The following is a 19641-nucleotide window of genomic DNA, read 5'->3' as shown; positions in this document are numbered from 1 at the left end:
ATGGGTATTTCACAGGGATAGTGAAGTGCTGAGGAGTATAACAGAGCGTGGAGCGGGAGGGGGGGGGACGACCACTCAGGAGGCAGCGAAGTTCAAACATATGAATATGTATGAAATAGCATTAAAAACGTAATGAGGCGCACAAAGGATCACTGACTTATTGTTCCTCGAGGAAGCCCGGTTAGGCCCGCATTCTTCCTTTTCCCGCGCTCCCCTCAACAGGGACACTTGCTGTCCAGTCAGCTTTCCAGCCCGGCGAATCCCTTTTCCTGGAGGATTTGGGAAGGTCTCAGTGTTGGGACTGCGGCTACCCGTCAGTTTTCCCTTCAGCCGGCCGCCAATGGCCGGGAGCACGACCCAGCGGCCACTCTGACACTTTTCCGCCCTGTTCCTCGCGCCTTCACAAGTCCCGCCCCCTCAGCGGAAGTGACGGAGCCGGAGCCGGAACCCCGCCCTCACGCCTTACCAACGCCCGGGAGATGATGGGAGTCCGGAAGGGGCGGGTTCAGGGAGGCTGAGGGGCGGGGCGGCCCACCCGGAAGTGGCGGTTTACTGGAGGCGGTTACTTTGGTATCCTGAGTCAAGTCTGAGTCTGGCGAGTTGCGGGTGATATCTTAGCAGGAGTGGTACCCCGAGGCCTCAGACTTAGGCTTTTATCTGTCCGGGGACTCCCCTCCTCTTTCAGCGTCTTCTCCATAACCGGATACGGATTATTTGGACTCTACCTCAGACCCAGGTTCTCTCCCCGCCCTCCCAGCCCCCTTTCTCCCTGGCTGCCAGGATCAGTCCTCCCTGTCTCACCTCGCTCTGCCACCCCTGGGGTACAGTCCTTCTCAGTCACAGCCTCTGCTCCCCATTTCTTCCGGAAGGCAGTCTTTAAGCCTTTCCCCCCGTTATTTCTTCCCACGTCTCTTCCCTTCTGTCCTGTTCAAGAATCCCCGTTCTTCCACTTTGTGTCAGGCGACTGCCTTCTTCTCTCCCTCTCTTGGGACTGTGGCTCCTGGGTTAGGAAGTTAAGCTTTTAACGCGGTCGTTTGAAGATTTTAAGCCTTTCCTTTCTCCTATCCAGGAGTCACAGATCCCAAGAAGGATGGCCCCTCTCAAGAAGCGTCGAAATACCACAAGGTTGCCCCTGGCTTTAAACCCCCTGAAGAGCAAGGACGTGTTGGCAGTGCTGGCTGAGAGGAACCAGGCTATAGTTCCCGTTGGGGCTTGGGTGGAACCTGCCTCACCACATAGTTCGGAGATCCCAGCACATGTGAGTGTCAGTTTGAACCCAAATGGTGGGGTTCCTACCCCATCTTTCTTATTAGCCTCTGGTGCTTAAAGATGGACAGTCTGAGGACCTGTTTCTGTTCTGTCGTAAATAGATGTACTCTTGTATTAGGATTGTAGAACAAACACATATGTATTTGCCCAAACTTACTTACTTGTATATGTATATATTTCAGTTTACTTCACACACTGATTGCTTGTTATGCACAAGCGATAGGCACTGTCTTTATCTTCCAGACATTCTGCAGTGCAGTCAGGACCACAGTTGGCCACTTTTCATGTAACATTAATTGATTACTTAAAGTTTTTTGATAACTTTGGTAATGGAGATTCAGGCAACATGCAGTAATAAAACAGAAGAGGAAGAGATTAATTCTGATGGGGATTCTGATGAAGCCTAACTATAAATCCCACGAGGACAGAGACCTTTGTGTTCTGTTCACTCCTGTCCTGGTTTATAGTAGGCCTTCAGGAAATATTTGTTGAATGAATGAGGAAATACAGTTTGCATTGGTCATTAAAGAGTGGATATGCTTAAGTGCAAGAGGGTAGGGAGGAAGAAGCATTTCAGATGAAAGGAAACTTTTGCAAAGTTTACATGTGTGCCAGTTTACATGATTAGACTCATACTACTAGTTAACACATGAGGATAATTTTGTAAGAAGATTTTTATAGTATTTCACCAAACTGTTTCACTTTGCAGTTGTTCGAATTTTATTGTGGCACTTACCACATTACATTCATAGTAAGTTGTTTACATATCTACTTTTCCTGATGGAGTGTGAGCTCCTAGATCATAGGGGGAAAATCTTATCATCACATTTCCACCTTCATCTTAATTCCTAATAAATATGGGCATTTGGTAAGTATTTATAGAATGCACAAAATGTGTGAAGGTGTTCTGAATGTATAGACATGGTGCTGAGCATGAAGGTGAAAGTATGAAGTATGTTTACTTAGTGGTTCTTGATATTAGAGGAAAAATGAGATATGTTTAAAGTAAATGTTAAATAGTAATGCAATGTTGTATATTCACTTACTTATGTATGTATGTATTCATTTATTTATTTCTACTCTGCTTATTTCCAGAAAGGATTTTAAGAGTTCAGGTAGCATATGATTAAGGGCTAAGACTCTAATTTAAAGAAGAAAGATAAGACTTTGTGAATACTGTCAGGGACTCAAATGGGATAAAATGTTCCAAATTGTTTAGAATATGTTTTGGAATTGAGCATTACATAAATATTGAGTACTTTTATATTCAAAGGAGGATTAAATATTTTTTCTGCCCTCAGAGATCATAATCTAATGGAGGAATCAAGAAATACTCTACTCAATTAACATTAATCAGAGATACCATAGCATAACAGCTTAGAAGAAGAAAGGACTGTGGAAGGTACTAGGAGTTGGGTATTAGATGGTGCTGAAGATTGAATAGGCCCGTACAAGATAGAGATTACAGGGAGGGCATGCTGGGGTAAAAATGGAGCATAATTCTGAGTATGAAGGCATTTTAGAATAAGATATTTGGTGAATGATGAGCAATCTGGTGTATCTGGCCAGTTTTACCCATTTTAGAAAATGTGTAACATAAGATTTTTTGAATTGGTTCATTAAGAATTAATGAAGATACTGTTTCTTCTCAGTTCAGTGAAAAATTAAGATTTGATTTGAGTACTCCAAATTCCACTTTTTAGTTTGTGATTTGCTTTTAAGCTCTTGGTACTCACTATGTCTAGATTATTGTCTCTGAACTCTTGTGATTTCCTTACTCTACTGGGAATTTTGGATTATAGAACAAGTTATTTTTTCACGATTGTTTCCTGATTGCTTTGTGTTTATAACATAGCCCTAATGGGAAAAGCTGTTAACATTTAAGTTCATTTTCTATCTTTCATCTTTAAAGACTTCAGCATATATGATTGAAGAAGAACTAAAGGAACAGCTAAGAAAAAAACAAGAAGCTTTGAAGCGTTTTCAGAAACAAGTCAAACACCGAGTAAATCAACAAATTAGGCTGAGGAAGAAACAACAGCTTCAGAAGTCTTACGAAGCAGTAAGTTCAAAGTGAGCCCTGAGGAGAGAGTGAATGGAAAATATATGTGTTCTGAGATAGGCTATTAGGCAGTACCAGATCACTTTCTTTTCATTCTATGCTTTGTATCTGATTTGCTGGTGAGAGCAGTAGGTTTGTATGTAGAGAAACCGTGTTTTATTCCTATGTTGTTCTGACTCAGTTTTTGCTTTCACTAGTTAAAAACAATGTTAGTTTGGGATTCAGATTTGTGTTTGAATTTGGGCTTATGCTATTTTTTAAAATTAAATTTATTGAGACAACATTGGTTAATAATATATAAATTTCAGGTGTCCAACATAATTCATTATCTGTATACTCTATTGCATTCTCACCACCTAAAGTCTGGTTTCCTTCCTTTACTGTATATTTGACCCTCTCCACCCATTTTGCTCTTTTTCTCTGGTAACCACCATTCTGTTGTCTGTTATCTGTGAGTTTGTTTTGTTAGTTTGTTACTTTTTTGTTTGATATTCCACATGTGAGTGAAATCATACAGTTTTTGTCCATTTCCGTCTGATTTATTTCACTTAGCATAATACCCTTTAAGATCCAACCATGTTGCTGCAATGGCATTTTTTTTTAATGGTTGAGTAGTAGTAACATATTTCTATATCTATATATGTATATATATATCACATCTTTATCCATTCATCCATCGATGGACACTTAGGTTGTTTCCATGTCTTCGCTATTGTAAATAATGCTGCAGGTACATATGCAGATAATCTTTATGAATTAGTATTTTTATATTTTTCAGGTAAATGCCCAGAAGAGAAATTGCTGGGTTGTATGGTAGTTCTTAATTTTTAAAGGGACCCCCATACTGTTTTCCATAGTGACTGCACTAATATACACTCCCACCAACAGTGTACAAGGATTCTTTTTTCTCCATAGCCTCTTCAACACTTGTTGTTTCTTGTCTTTTTGATAACAGCCATTCTAACAAGTGTGAGGTGGTATCTCATTGTGGTTTTGATTTGTATTTCTTTGATAACTAGTGATGCTGAACATCTTTTCATGTTTGTTGGCCATCTGTATGTCTTCCTTGGGAAAATGCCTGTTCAGATCCTCTACCCATTTTCTAATCCGATTTTTTGTTTTTTGTTGAGTTCTATGAGCTCTTCATATATTTTGGATATTAACCCCTTATCAGACATGTCATTTGTGAATATCTTCTCCATTTGGTTGGTTGTCTTTTTGTTTTGCTGATGGTTTCTTTTGCTGTGCAGAAGCTGTTTAGTTTGATGTAGCCCCAGTTGTTTATTTCTGCTTTTGTTTTCCTTGCCTTTGGAGTCAAATTCACAAAAACATCTCTGAAGTCAATGTCTAGAAGCTTAGTTTTTTCTATGTATTTTATTGTTTTGGATCTTAGATTCAAGTCTTTATCCATTTTTTAAAAATCGCATTTGATGGTCTCGAGGATAGTGGCTTTTTTTTGTTTTTAAATATGTTTTTATTTATTTCAGAGAGAGGAAGTGAGAGAGAGAGAGAAACATCAGTGATGAGAGAGTCATTGATTTGCTGCCTCCTGCACACCCCCTGCTGAGGGTTGAGCCCACAACCTGTGTCCTGACTAGAAATCGAACTGGGATCTCCTGGATCATACATTGATTCTCAACTGCTGACCCACACTGACTGGGCTTTATTCATTTTTAAGTTAATTTTTGTGTTTGATGTTAAGATAGTGGTCTATTTTCATTCTTTTGCATATGATTGTCCAGTTTTCCCAGTACCATTTATTGAAGAGAGTTTCCTTTCTCCATTGTATGTTCTTGGCTTTGTTGTAAATTAGTCATCCATATATATGTAGGTTTATTTCTAGGCTTTCAATTCTGTTCCATTGGTCTGTGTACCTGTTTTCCTGCCAATACTGTATCGTTTTGATTACTATAGCTTTGTAGTATAGTTTGAAGTTGAGGAGTATAATACCTCTGGCTTTGTTATTTTTTTCCTTAGGATTGCTTTGGCTTTCAGGGTCTTTTGTGGTTCCATACAAATTTCAGAATTTTTTGTTCTGTTTCTGTGAAAAATGTCATTGGGATTTTGATAGGGATTGCATTGAATCTGTAGGTTGCTTTAGGTAATATGGAATTTTAACAATGTTAATTCTTTCCATGAACATGGAATTTTTATCCATTTCTTTGTCTGCAGTTCAACAGTGTACAAGTCTTCCACCTTCTTAAGTTTATTTTCTAGGTATTTTACTATTTTTTGTTGTGATTATAAATGGATTGCTTTCTTTATTTCTCTTATATTTTGTTGTTAGTATATAGAAATACAACATATTTTTGTATTTTGATTCTGTATCCTGCAACTTTACTGTATTTGTTTATTACTTCTAGTAGTTTGTTGGTGGAGTCTTTGGGGTTTTCTCTAAAACCCTCATGTCATTGCAAATGGTGACAGTTTTCCTTTTTTCCTTCCAATTTGGATACCTTTTATTTTTTTCTTGCCTAATTGCTCTGGCTGGGACTTCTAGTATTATGTTGAATAATAGGTAAGAGTGGGTATCTTGTCTTGTTCCTAATCTTAGAGGAAGAGCTTTCAGGTATTCATCATTGAGTGTGATTTTAGCTGTGGGTTTGTCATGTTGGCCTTTATTATGTCAAAGTACTTCCCTCCTATACTCATTTTTAAAAAAATCATAGATATATGTTAAACTTTTCAAATGCTTTTTCTGCATCTTTTGAGATAATTACATGATTTTTTTATCCTTCATTTTGTTAATGTGGTATATCACATTGATTGATTTGTGGCTGTTGAACCATCCTTGCATCCCTGGAATGAATCCCAGTTGATCATGGTATATGATCCTTTCAATGCATTGTTATATTTGATTTGCTAGTATTTTCTTGAGGAATTTTTTTACCTCCCATTTTATGTTATATGTTCATTATCAAATTGTAGTATAGTTATTTTTAATGCTGTTCCCCCTTTTAATATAGAGATATTGGCCTGTAATTTTCCTTTTTTTATGTTTTCCTTGTCTGATTTTGGTATCGGTAATATTGGCCTCGTAAAATGACTTAGAAAGCATTCCAAAGCATTTCCTTCTCTTCAGTTTTTTGGAAGAGTTTGAGAAGGATAGGTATTGAATCTTCTTTGAATGTTTGGTAGAATTCACCAGTGAAGCCACCTGGTCCGCAACTTTTGTTTTTTGGGAGGTTTTTGATTACTGTTTCAATTTCCTTACTAGTGATGAGTCTATTCAGGTTTTCCAATTCTTCGTGATTCAGTGTAGGAAGGCTATATGATTCTAAGAATTTGTCCATTTCTTCTAGATTGCCCACTTTGGTGGCATATAGTCTTTCTTAGTATTCTTGTATAATCAGTCCTTTGTGTTTCTGTGGTGTCTGTTGTAACTTCTCTTTCAGTTCTGATTTTATTTGTTTGAATCGCCTCCCTTTTTATGTTGTACGTTCATTACCAATTTTTAGTAGCTATAGTTATTTTTAATGCTTCCCTCCCCCTTTAACTTTTATGCTATAATTAAGTGCTTAATACCCTATTCTAAAATAGAGTTGGAATTTTTTGCTTCTACCGGTCTGTCATCTTATTCAAAGTTTTATATACTTTTTGTCTTTTTGTTTCAGGTAGAAGAGCTCCTTTTAATATTTTTTGTAATGCAGGTCTCAAGGAGATAAATTTCCTCAGTTTTTGTTTGTCTGGGAAACCCTTTATTTCTCCTTTATATATAAAGGATAACTTTACTGGGTATATAATTCTTGTCCGGTGGTTTCTCTCTTTCAATATTTTGAATATATCATTCCACTCTTTCTGGCTGGTAGGGTTTCTACTGAGAAATCTGATGATAACCTGATGCCATTTGCTTTGTAGGTTACTGTCTTTTTTTTCCCTGGCTGCCTTGAGATTTTTTTTTGTCATTGACTTATGACAGTATAATATAATATCTTGTAGAATGTCTTTTTGCATTGAGATAATTAGGTGTTCTGTTAGCTCCTTGTATGTTTGGGAAAGTTCTCATCAGTTATTTCTTTGAATAGACTCTCTGTTCTTTTCCCTCTCTCCCTCTTCTAGGATACCCATTATCCCTGTGTTGGTCTTTCTAATGCTGTCAGATCGTTCTCTAGCATTCTTTCATTATTTTTTTCACTCGTAGTTCTCTCCCTTCTTCTGTTATCTGGTCTGCTCTATTTCCAATGCTTTCTAATGTATTCATCTGACTTAATGAGTTCTTCAGCTCCAGAATTTCTGTTTGGTTCTTTTTTATAGTTTCAATCCTTTGGTAAAGTACTCCTTTTGTTCATTAATTTTATTCCTGAGCTCATTGATCTGCATTTCTGAGTTTTCTTGTATCTCATTAAGTTTTTTTTTTTTAATAACTGCAATATTGAATTCTCTGTAATTTAAATCAGTCCTTTGTGTCTTTGAGTTTGTTTTCTGGAAACTTTTAATTTTCTTTCTGAGCTACCTTATTGCCTTGGTTATTTATGGTACTTTATGGGTTTTCCCTTTGCCTTTAAGACAGTGAGCACTTTTTGTCTAGGTACAGTTTTGTTTTTTTAATTTATCTTTGTTGTTGAATGTACTACAAATGTATCTTCCCCCATAGATACCGTTTTGATTTGAACATTTCAGCAGGTTGATAATTAGAGGTCTTTCTTTTGTTTTCCAGTAGATGGTGCTATAGTGCATCTTTTTGTTTTCTCTTACCTGTGCTGCTTGGCCTAGGTGGTAGCATGCAGTAGAGGGTGTCACTGTTGGTGTGGAAAGTGACTCCTGGGTGACCGGGGTGGTGGGTGTCCCTGCTGTGTCCAGGTTGCTTTGGTCTTGGAGCAACAACCTGTGGTGGGGGGATGTGGTGGGTAGGGAGGAGCCGGGTTTGCAAGCCCACAGTGCTGCCACCTTGTTCCTAATGACTGCCAGCACACCTGTGCTCTTAGATATCTCTGCTGTTGCTACTAGGGTCTAGCAATGAGGGTTGGTAATGGTGGGGAGCCAGATTCTTGGACACCAAGGCTGCTTCTGTTCCTCTTACCCTCCACCTGGCCATAGTGTGGGGATTGCACTACAACTTCTCCACCACTACCCTGTTAGTTGGGGCTGCAGTGGCTGGCCAGCTATATCTGTAGACACCATCCTTGTCCTTCCCTTCCTCCTGCCTCCCCTATGTGTTCCAATATGCCCACCTTCAGATAGATGGATGTGTCTCTTAGGTGTGTTTGTGTGTTGAGCAGAGGAACCTTTGTTGGATTATAGATGTTTCACTTGCTGTAAATTTAAGGGGAGATGCAAAGTGGTTTTCTCACTTCTCCATGATGCTGACCTAGTTTAATGCTATTTTACTAGCAATGTGACCTTAGGCTAATGACTTAACTTCTCTGGACGGTAGTTTCTTCACCTATAAAGTGGGGATATGATACTTGTCTCTTATGACTGTTGTGAGAATTAGATGAGATAATGTAAATTATTAGCACATAGTAAGTGCCTGGTAAATGTTATTTTGTTATTTATTTTTGCCAGCTAAAACTTTCTGCTACCTCCTTCCGACCACCAATTTTAAATCTTTTGGGCTGCCTATAGGCATTATTTGATTGCACTGGATTGGAGTGAATCTCACTAGAATCATGTCACTATTTCTTCCTTTGTGTAGGCACAAAAAGAAGGCTCTATAGCCAAAAAGTCTTCAGATTCAGCACACTTAACTCCTAAAAGAACAAGTGTTTTTCAAAACAGTTCGAATGCTGCTATTGGAAGTGCTAGTTTACCTCCTTCCCAGATGTTTGGGGATGGAATAGAAGATAGAGAAAATCAGAATCAATTAATCCAACAAGCCCAGGCTGTAAGTACATTTTTATTTTATTTTATGTCAATGATTTTTTTAGATGTATGAAATATCTAGGATATGAAGTAGAGATTAGGAGGTGTCACATTCAACTTCACTTTTTCCTCATCTTTTTTTATTTTTGTAAAGGAGGAAATAATGGGATGATATTTATTTTTATATATATATATTTTAAGTTTTATATTTACTTTCGGTAAGACACTTTAGAATCATCTAACGTAAGGTACCAAAGTGTTAAAGTTCAAAACTTATTAGAAAGAGCTCTGGCCAAGTAGTTAAGTTGGTTAAAGCGTCATCCCAATATGCCAAGGTTGCGGGTTCTATCCGTGGTAGAGCGCATACAAGAATCAGCCAGTGAATAAGTGGAGCAACAAGCTCTCTCTCTTTCTCTCTCTTTCTCTCCTTTCCTCCATGTTTCTCTCTCTCTTATTTCCCCCCTCTCTCTAAAATCAATAAATAAATTTAAAAAAAAAGTATTAGGATGAGCTTTGAGTTCTATATTTTGAATTGATAAGCTGAAATGAACTGGTAAGTTCAAGAGAATTTTGAGATAGGAGGGACAGTTAAAAGTCTAGGATATGTAATGAGCTTCTATTTTTGGGAATAAGTGATAGAACCTTTCTAATGATAGCTTCTAGAGGAGAAAATAGGAAATGAGGTTAGTTATGTCAGAGGAAATCAGGTTATGAGAAGCCTTAAATGTTACAGAATTTTAAAAAGTTTTTATACCTTTTTTTCTTAAAGAAGGTGAGCTACTGAAAAATGTTCAGTTGTTCTAAACTACTTTAAGCCTATAAACTTTTGTCCACACACTACCATGACAATAGATATTAAGTTTACTGTTTCTGTTGCAGTTTTTATCCACTAGATGTCACTAAGAACTAGACATGTGGGGGTGAAGAAGGGGCTCATGTAAATAGGAAAAAGGGATTTTAAGAAGACTAGGAATTGGAGACATCTAGCAAGGAGTGATAAAAGGTAATTAGGCATGCAAGGACCAGTTGAAGAAATAATTCCTTATTGGGAAGGTGGATAGAAAGTAAAGAATGTGTCTGTTCAGTAATTTCTAGTGTATTAAGTCAAACTTTTAGATTCTGATATTTTTGTGTACATAGTATAGAACATGCATTATTAAAAAACAATTTGAGTAATAGCACTTAAAATCAAGTTATGAAATGCAGTCTCTTAAAATAATAAAAATAATGTTGTAAAAACACTATCAGCAGATCACAGTCTCCTTTGCAAGTAATCCTCTTGTCTTAGGCCTGGCATTTTTAAATAATAGGGGCCTGTTTTCTTGTTGGAACACTTTAGTGAATTTGGTATTAAGACTGTTTTTGTTTGCTTTTTTCCCCCTTTCCTTGGCAGCTTAGTCAAACCATGAAACAGGCACGTCATCGGCTGGCATCCTTTAAAACTGTGAATAATAAAAATGCATCAGTGTTTTCAGATGATACAAGGAAATGCTTTCCCATCCAAGAGGTAAATTAATTTCTAATAAATTGTTTTTAGAAAGAGAGATAAAAATATAAAGATTTTTTATATCTCATCTCACCATTATTTAGAACTATAAAATAATTAGAAATAACCTTAAATATTCAATAGTAGGGAATGGTTAAAAAATTATGCTATATCTATATATAGCCATTCTAAAAAGTATCATGCTTTCAAAAAACATCTGAAGACAAGGGAAAGTGTCTGTGATATAAAGTTCAGTGAAAAAAGTAGGATACAAAATTATATACAACATAATCTCAATTTAAAAAATTCATTCAACAAATATTTATGAAACATCTGTAATTGCCAAGGCTTTGTTTTAGGAGCAGGATTTACAGTGGTGGAAAGATGGACAAAGATCCTTCAAGGAGCTTCTGTGCTAGTGGGGAGGGATATAATAAACAGCAAAGAGATATCTATTATATTCTACATAGAATATAATTTCAAATAATAAGTACTATGAAAAAAATTAATTCAAATAAAGAGATGGGGAGAGAATGCTATTTGCATAGATGAAAGCCTGGAAAGAAGTGGACCAAGAAGTTAATGCTGATTATTTCTGGGTAGTTTTGTTACAGGTGGTTTTTATTTTCTTCTCTTGGTTTTCTTTACTAAATGTTTTCTATAATGTATATATTTTGCTTTCTAATTAGGAGAAAAATGCCATTATTTTTTAAAAAGAAAGCAATTGTTTTTTCCCCAAAAGATAAGAGTAAATAATTGGAACTCAAAGGTGAAGGGAGACTGAAAAGGATATTTAAGGCTGTACTTGTAAATTAACACTGTTTTGGTGCCTCCTTATTTCGGTGTTCACATATTTGGATGCTAAACTCCTGTACTTCCTTCGTATAGTTAATTTTGGAATTAATTTCAAGTTTTGATAGGCAGCATCTAGAAAAATGAACCACTTAGTCTTTTTTCCTTTTTTTTTCTATTGTAAACTCTGTGTCTTATTTAGTTCTTTCTCAGTTTTGCTTCCTAATTGGTATTTTTTTTTACAATTTCCTGGATTATACATATATATTTTATTTTTGTATTTTTTTTTCTTAAGTATCTCAACACAACAGTCAAAAACATTTGTCACTTATATGTTTGCAGTTGGTAGAATACTAAACTATAACGTCTCTCTCCAGTGTTAATTAAGAAATTTATAGTTAAATATAGAAATACAAGTGGGCATCAGTGTGTTTCCATATATGACATTCCATCTAGATGCATTCAGAATGGTTACCTTTTTCTAACAAGCGTTGCCTTATTGTGACTCAGGTAGTTTCTTTTGTACCTAAATTTTTCTCAGTGGCTTGGTATCTTCACCATTTTCATACCTACCCTAGATCTGGCTGTACTATAGGTTGGGCCGTTAGATTGACTCCAGGGTACTGTTAGAATGAAGTGATTGGACACATTTTAATAAACCAGAAAAAAAGGTTATTAGATCCTAGAGACTGATATTTTATATTGTGTGGAACATGTTCAAACCGCTCAATTGTTTTTTCACAAAGCATACTGTTCACAGGTCTGACTGAAATAATTATCCAGTAGAAGGGAGGAGGTAATATTAAGTCTGTGAAAACATCCTTGTATAAACTAGTTATATACGTCAAAGGTGCCATTTAAGTGTAATACGTTACTATTGTGATAATGATGATGAATTCAGGCTAGCTGCTTGATTCCAAAGAATGCATGTGCATTTTTCAGGTATAACATCAGAAACAAGTCTACTCCATGTAATTGAGAATGATTAAGAAATTAGTGAAATTTTTCTTATTGCTTATTTCAAGTTTGTAGTGTTTCCCTCAAATCTGAAGTTTTCTACCTCCTTAGTTGTCTGAAGTGGGGATCTTTCAGTCAGAAAGGAGAGCATAACTGCTTTGAATTCTGGTTTCATTTCCTTGTTAGGTTTATTTTTACTGACATTAGAATCTGTACGGTTGTTGTTCTAGATCTGGAGCTAGAAATAGAAGATATACTTGCTTGCCTGCTGTCATGTCACCAAGGCAAAAATCATAAGCCTTCCAAAATTGTTACTGGCTGGTATAGGGGCAAATTGTCATTGATAAATTTAATATATCTCCTACCACCCTGTTTCATGCTGTATTTTTGATGTGTGACTTGTTCAGACATTTGAAGTAGAATTTGTTTTCCTTTATTCTATATTATACTTCCATAACCTGCTAAGATCACTCCAGATTTTGCACAAAAATTCAATTTACTTTCATGAGCATATTGCTTTCTCTAGACCATTTTTATATATATTGATTTTTTTTCCAGAAAGTACTTTGTAGGAAACCATCATCCATCAGGATAAATATAGGAACAAAAGGAGTTTATCAAGGCCTTTTAAATACTGTGTATTACCAGAAATTTATGGACAAGTCAAGTAGGGAAAGGTAGAGTAGAGGAAAAAAAGAATGGCTTGTTAGAACTATCCATAGCTATTAAGGAAAAGGTTTAAGGGTTAAGCTTATCATGTGTAGTATTGTTTTTAAAAACAGTTTTATTGAGATATAATTCATATACCAAACAATTCACCCATTTAAAGTGTACAATTCAATGGTTTTTAGTATACTCACAGGGTTGTGCAACTGTCACCAAAATCTAATTTAGAACTTTTTCTTTACTCCCAAAAGAAACCCTATACCTGTTAGCTGTCACTCTCCATCCCCTCCCTGTCCCTATCCCCAGTCCTAAGCAACCACTACTCTTTCTGTCTCTGTAGATTTGCTTATTGCAGTATTTCATGTAAATGGAATCATAGTTTGTGGTCTTTTGTGACTGGCTTTCACCTTGCATAATATTTTCATAGTTCATTCATGTTGTAGCATGTATCAATGCTTCCTTTTTATTGCTGAGTGATATTCCATTGGATAGCTAATGTCCATTATACTGGATTTTATGAATAATTGTGCTGTGAGCAGCTATGTAAATGTTCTTGTGTGTGGACACTCATTTCTCTAGTAGGGTAATTTCTGGGTCATAGATAACTTCGTGTTTATTATTTTTGAGGAACTGTCAGGTTGTTTTCCATCAGCAATATATGAGGGTTACAATTTCTTCACATCCTCTCCAGTACTTGTTATTATTTTCCATCTTTTTTATTACAGCCATCCTAGTGGGTGTGAAGTGGTATCACACTGTATTTTCTATTTGTATTTTCCTAATGACTAATCATCTTGAGCATCTTTTCTTATGCTTATTGCCCATTTACTATTTCTTGCGGAGAAAATGTCTGTGTGCTTGGGTTGTCTTTCTATTATCAAGTTGTAAGAGTTCTTTATATATTCTAGATACATATCAGATACATGACTTGCAAGTATTTTCTCCCATTCTGTGGGTTGTCATTTCACTTTCTTAATGCTATTATTTGCAGCACAAAATTTTTAATTTCATTGTAGTCCAACTTATCTATTTTTCCTTTTGTTGCTTGTGCTTTTGATGTGGTATCTAATAAACCATTGCTTAGTCTGAGGTCATGCATATTTCCTTCTATATGTTTTTCTAATAATTTTATAGTCTTAGCTGTTACATTTAGGTCTATGATCCATTGTGGGGATTAAAAATTATATTAATTTTTATATATAGTTGTGAGGAAGTGTTCTTACAATTTTGCATGTGGATATCTACTTGTCCCAACACCATTTGTTGAAAGAACTATTCTTTCTCCACTTAACTGTCTTGACACTTATGTTGAAAATTAGTTGTCTGTAAATATAAGAGTTTACTGTTGTCTTTATAATATTGTCTATGGAGAACCATGAAGATGGGATCTTTCCATTTATTTAGATCTTATATAATTCACTTCAACAACGTTTTCTAGTTTTCAGTGTACATTCTTGCACTTTTCTAATGTCCTGTTTTTATAACATTTGACTATACTGACCTACTGAAATTATATTAGTAGGGTGCTAAAGCCTAGGATTTTATTGCAGTCACATTGTTTCTACCTGTAATGGATACATTTCTTTTTAAATTTCATTGAATTTGTCATTTTTGTCTGCTCTTTAGGAGCCTGATGCTGAGGAATCTTCGTCTGTCGCGGTAGACAGCAAAAGGAGAGAAAGTTGGCTTTGGTGGCACCAACAGGATGTCCTCCTCGAACAGAAGGACAGAGTTTACGGCAGAGTGCGGGTAACGCAGAGCGAAGGGAGACGGTGTGGTAGAAAGTAACTGTGAGCTGGGCCAGGGACGCCAGTGCTGCTGTACTGGGTTGAGACGTAGGTTTAGGGAAGGCTGAGCGAAGACTATAAGTTTACATTGTGTTCTAGGAATTTATTTGACTACCATATCCTTTGAAGATTATTTTAGGAGTCTTGTGGAAAACGTAGAGTATTGCTACTACCTGGTATTATATATTTGATGTTTATGTTTACTTTTAGAAAGTACAATTCAAAAATCCATTATTTGCTATAATGGAAGAGGAAGAGCTACAGAAGTTACATCTTCAGGATACTCTGCCAGAAACCCAGGATTATATTCCCAAAGTCCAAGTTGATCTGCTGGAAACCCAAGGTGATTTGACAGGAGTCCAGAGTATTGATCTCGAAGCCCAGAATATTGAGCCACATACCCAGGGTATTGAGCTGGAAGGCCATACTGTGGAAGGCCAAGCTGTTGAGCCCAAAGCCCAGGCCATTGAGCCTGAAGCCCAGGTTGTGAAGCCAGAACCTCGGGGTTTTATGCTGGAAGCCCAGAATATTGAACTAGAAGATGGAAATATGTTGGACGTCCAGGATTTTTTATCCCCAAATCAGGCTTTTCTACCCAAAGACCAGAATATTCTACCCACATGTCAGGACCAGAACATTCTACCCAATGGCCAGAATATTCTACTCAGGTGTCAGGACCAACATTTTCTCCACAAAGACCAGCATGTTCTCCCCAAAGACCAGAATGTTCAACCCAAATATCAGGACCAGGATTTTATACCCAAAGACCAGCACATTCCTGCCAAAGACCAGATTATCCTACTCAAATCTCAAGACCAGCATTTTCTACCCAGAGACCAGTGTGTGTTCTCCAAAGAACAGAATACTCTGCCCAAATGTCAAGACCAGGATTTTCTACCCAGATATCAGGTAAAATACAGTGAGAAGGAGATAAAGCTAGAAGAAATAAACTAAGGTTTGGAGTGGGATTTGTGGGGACTATATTGTAGCTGATTTGGAGATTCATAGTTGGAAAAAAGATTGTCCTGGTTGATTTCTAACTCTGGAGTTCTCATTAAGCCTTAAAGTAATATCAGCATATTACCCCTGTCTGGACAATTTACTTTAAAAAACACACACACCATCTTCATTAGGAAAACTATTTCTGGCAGCCATCAGCTTTTACAGCTGAGAGATGGGTGAAGGAGTGGCCCACAAGTGTCCTACAGTATCTTTTACCAGGTTCCAAGGCCAGCCCTCTACCAGGGATCAGCTAGACCAAAAGGAGAGGCATCAGCAGGAAGGAGTAAGTTCCTTAGGGCGTGGCTGCGCATGCGTGGGAGAGAGAATAGTGTTTCGTTTATTCCGCAAGGTGTCCAGTTACTCTCTGATCTCAGATAACTCCAGAATTCTCACTATCCCCTGAAGTATTGTTGGTCAACCTGTCTTTTTTAAGTGAACAATTGTTCTTTTGTTCCTTTTTTAGACAGCAATTCAAAGCAGCCAGCATCTATTTTGATAAGTAGGAGAGGGAGAGAGAGACTTTCTTTGGGTGTCCATCAGGATCTCCAGGCATCAAGATAGGCCTCCATCAGGGGCAGGGCGGAACAGAAGGAGAGAGGCCAGCAGGAACTGAGTTGTTTAGGGCTTAGTTTGGAGCTTGCAAAAATTGTTCTCAGCTGGACTTTAGAACTGACGAAAAAGTACGGTTTTCTGTTTTATTCCATAGTATTTCACATTATCCTGAGTTTTCAAAATTACCGTAAATTTCTCAAGAAGGCCCAGAATATGATTGCTATCATATTACTCCTACTAGGCAGTTTATGGTTTATGTTTTTCTCTTTAAGAAAGTACGCTTCAAAGAGCCATGTTCTGATATGATAAATGAGAAAGGGAGAGATGGCTTTTCTCTGGCAGGTTATCAGCCTCTGGCTCCTAAACTCCAGGACCAGGCATTCGTCATAGATCAGGTAGAGCAGAATGAGAGAGATAAACAGGAAATAAAGTGACTAAAGTAACTGGATCTGAGGCATTCTTAACAACTGGTAATGTTAAGGGTAGAGTCGGGTGCAAAAGTCCCTGTCCTAATGAACTGTGTCAGTCAAGTCAGGTCTGTCATTCGCAAGGCTGATAAACCATGTTCATATTCTTATTATAGAATCAGACTTTTAATTTGCTAAGATGACATTACAACTTTTGCCGAAGCCCATGGACTTACCTGTGGTAATTGCCCTACATGACTAATGTAGGAAGAAGTAGTAGATCCTAAATTACTTAAAATTTGAGGAGTTTGTCAGACTAGTCTGTACATGGTTTGGGATTAAAAATTAAGTTCTTCAGAGTCGAGTTAAAAGTGTTACATCCTTGTTCAAATCAAAATATATCAGAATATCTTCACCTGGTACCATGTCCCTGGAATTCTCCCTGAAGCCTATAATATTATGATTAGCACGTTGCCCTGGTTAGACGATTTCTGTTTTTGTCGTTCCTTTAGAACATGTTTTTCAAGCAGCCGTCATCTTTTGTGAGAGAAGAGAGAGCGAGAGGTGAATTGCTTGTGGAGTGTCATCGTTATGTTAACCCTCAAGTCCAAGACCAAGCCTCCCTTGGAGATCAGGTAGAGCAGAATACTGTGGGAGGACTGTCACTTTCCAAAGGAATAACAGAGACAAAATTCCTTAAGATTGGGTTGGAGCTTTTCAAGCTAGTTTGTATGTAGAATACATACTTTTAAGGCTTCTAGAGGTAGGCTGAGAATATAATCTTTTCAGTTATTTCAAAATGAGCTCGTTCAGAAGATTCTAGCTGAGAAAGCATACCTCTGTCGTTTGGGTTAACCAAGAGACAGGTTTTATATAATATTGATTGGTTAACAGTAAATTGTTTTTTTAAACTCAAGTTCTTTAGTATATTTATTTGGCCTTATACATTGTTTTATAACTACTGAAGGGATTCTATTTTTGATCAACTGAAGCAGTGCACCAAACCCAGGCATTGAGTTTGCAAACCAGTTATGATGAAGGATACAACAAACTGTTTGCTACCTCAAAACTTCCTGAGCTTTGCCACCATCTAGTGTTTGTACACAGAATTATTGGTGACACTAGTAGGAATACTTGTGGAAATGACACCAGCTTGTCTCCTGGCTTTACCTTGGGAAAATACTACCAACATTATAAAAATATTGCCTTGTTGCCATGTCTTCTTTCAGACATGTTGCTGAATAAAGAGTTGCCCCATGCAGAAGGGAAAAGTGCCAGAATAACCTGGGATTTGCTTTAAAATACCCCAGAAAAAAAAGTGGGAGAAGAGATAGGCAGAAAAAGAAAATGTTGCTAATTGTTGAAGCTGGGTGATGGGTATCTTGGGATTCATTATACTGTTTTTCCCCCTACTTTGATGTGCGTTTGGAAATTTTACATTAAACACACACACACACCGCTGTTAAATTATCCTACCCTAGTATCATTATTCTGGGGTTGTCACTGAAGTCGACATTATTGTCACAAAACCATCATTTCTACTTAGTTAGTTTTATATTTTGTTGTTTCTTTAAAACAACTGTATCAAGCAACCCTCACCTTTTGAGGAATGGAGTTTGAAAAAGGAACTGCTTCTTGAGTGCTATTGGCATGTTTCACCCAGTACTGAAGACCTAGCCTCTCCCAGAGAGGAAGTAGAGCATGCTGTAGCGAGGAGCAGGTGGCAGAGAGGGAATTGCTTAGGTTTTGGCTCAAGATCGACAGGGCAGTGTAGAAACTGCCTCAGGGGATTAGTTTTAAGGTCAATAACACTGGCTAAAGATATAATATCCTCTTGTTCTGTGATGTATCACGCCATTCTGACCTATGGAAAAGGCTTCAGGCCTCTTCACTGAAGCATTTAGTGTTGCCCTGGCATGATGCTCCTGCTTGGAAAATAGGTGTTCAATGTTTATGTTGTCTTTAGCACAGGAACTGTGAGCAGGCCTCATATAATATGACAGTTGAGACATGGAGAAGGTAGTTGTTTCCGGAGTGCCATGAATATGTCTTAACATTAAATCCAGGACCCGGGCTCTTCCAGGGAGCAGGTAGGAGAGAGTATAGTCAAGACTAGCAGCAGAAAGTAAATTAGAGTTTGATCTGAGCTTCTCAGAGCTATACTACTAAAGACAGTGATGATGGCGATAGTGCTTTTTCTTATTAATAATATCAATAATATTAATGTTAGTATGACTAACAGCCCACATTCTTATGCACTTACCATGTTCTTTGTGTCCATTGTCTCATTTAATTCTCACAATAACCCTGGGAGATAGATTTTACTATTATCGTCATTTTATAGATGAAGAAACAATTGCTTTGTGGATACAGTTAAGATCCATAATAGTGGCAAGAAGTATAAAGTTTACTTTTATGCCATAATGTATCAGGTTTTTCTGACCTATTTAGATTACCTCAGGGCTGTCATTGCTGCCTACAGTATTGTCACTGCTATTATGCCACTGCTCACACACTTGGTGGATGCTTTTGTATCTTTTAGAGCTTATACTCCAGGCAGCAGCCATCTGCTGGTGCAGCTGAGAGACGGCGAGATTTGCTTCCAGATGGTCATCATTGTCTTCCACCCAAGCACCGGAGAGAGGCTTCTGGCGGAAGACAGGTAGAGCAGACCACAGAGTATGAGTAGTGGAATGTAAACAGGATTATAGGCACTTACTGAGCTGGTAGTGAGGCTGAGCCAAAAAGCTGATTCTTGTTTTAGTTTATAGTGTGTAAAACCTATCCCGACCTGAAATGACTCTAGGGCTCTCACTGAAACCTAGGGTATTGTCAGGAGCACTTGTTGCCTCTTGAAAG

The 19641-nt window shown here is 37.4% G+C and overlaps 1 protein-coding gene across 4 annotated transcripts in view; it reads left to right on the top strand.

The window, feature by feature from the left end:
- The first annotated feature begins 510 nt into the window (after positions 1-510).
- Positions 511-19641, top strand: part of CCDC15 (coiled-coil domain containing 15) — a 40740-nt gene continuing 21609 nt past the window's right edge. Inside the window, exons 1-9 of one of the 4 annotated variants that reach the window (XM_081122647.1) lie at positions 511-736; positions 1070-1258; positions 3182-3331; positions 8967-9155; positions 10527-10640; positions 14661-14783; positions 15032-15730; positions 17295-17417; positions 19325-19444. In XM_081122647.1, coding sequence (XP_080978773.1) covers positions 1091-1258; positions 3182-3331; positions 8967-9155; positions 10527-10640; positions 14661-14783; positions 15032-15730; positions 17295-17417; positions 19325-19444 — 1686 coding nt within the window. In that variant the 5' untranslated portion in view covers positions 511-736; positions 1070-1090. The remainder of the gene's footprint in view (positions 737-1069; positions 1259-3181; positions 3332-8966; positions 9156-10526; positions 10641-14660; positions 14784-15031; positions 15731-17294; positions 17418-19324; positions 19445-19641) is intronic. The other 3 variants (XM_081122648.1, XM_081122649.1, XM_081122650.1) reach the window with 3 other exon arrangements.

Source organism: Miniopterus schreibersii (genome assembly GCF_964146895.1).
Source record: "Miniopterus schreibersii genome assembly, chromosome: 20".
NCBI classification, from domain to species: domain Eukaryota; kingdom Metazoa; phylum Chordata; class Mammalia; order Chiroptera; family Miniopteridae; genus Miniopterus; species Miniopterus schreibersii.
This window is presented reverse-complemented; position numbering and strand designations above follow the sequence as displayed.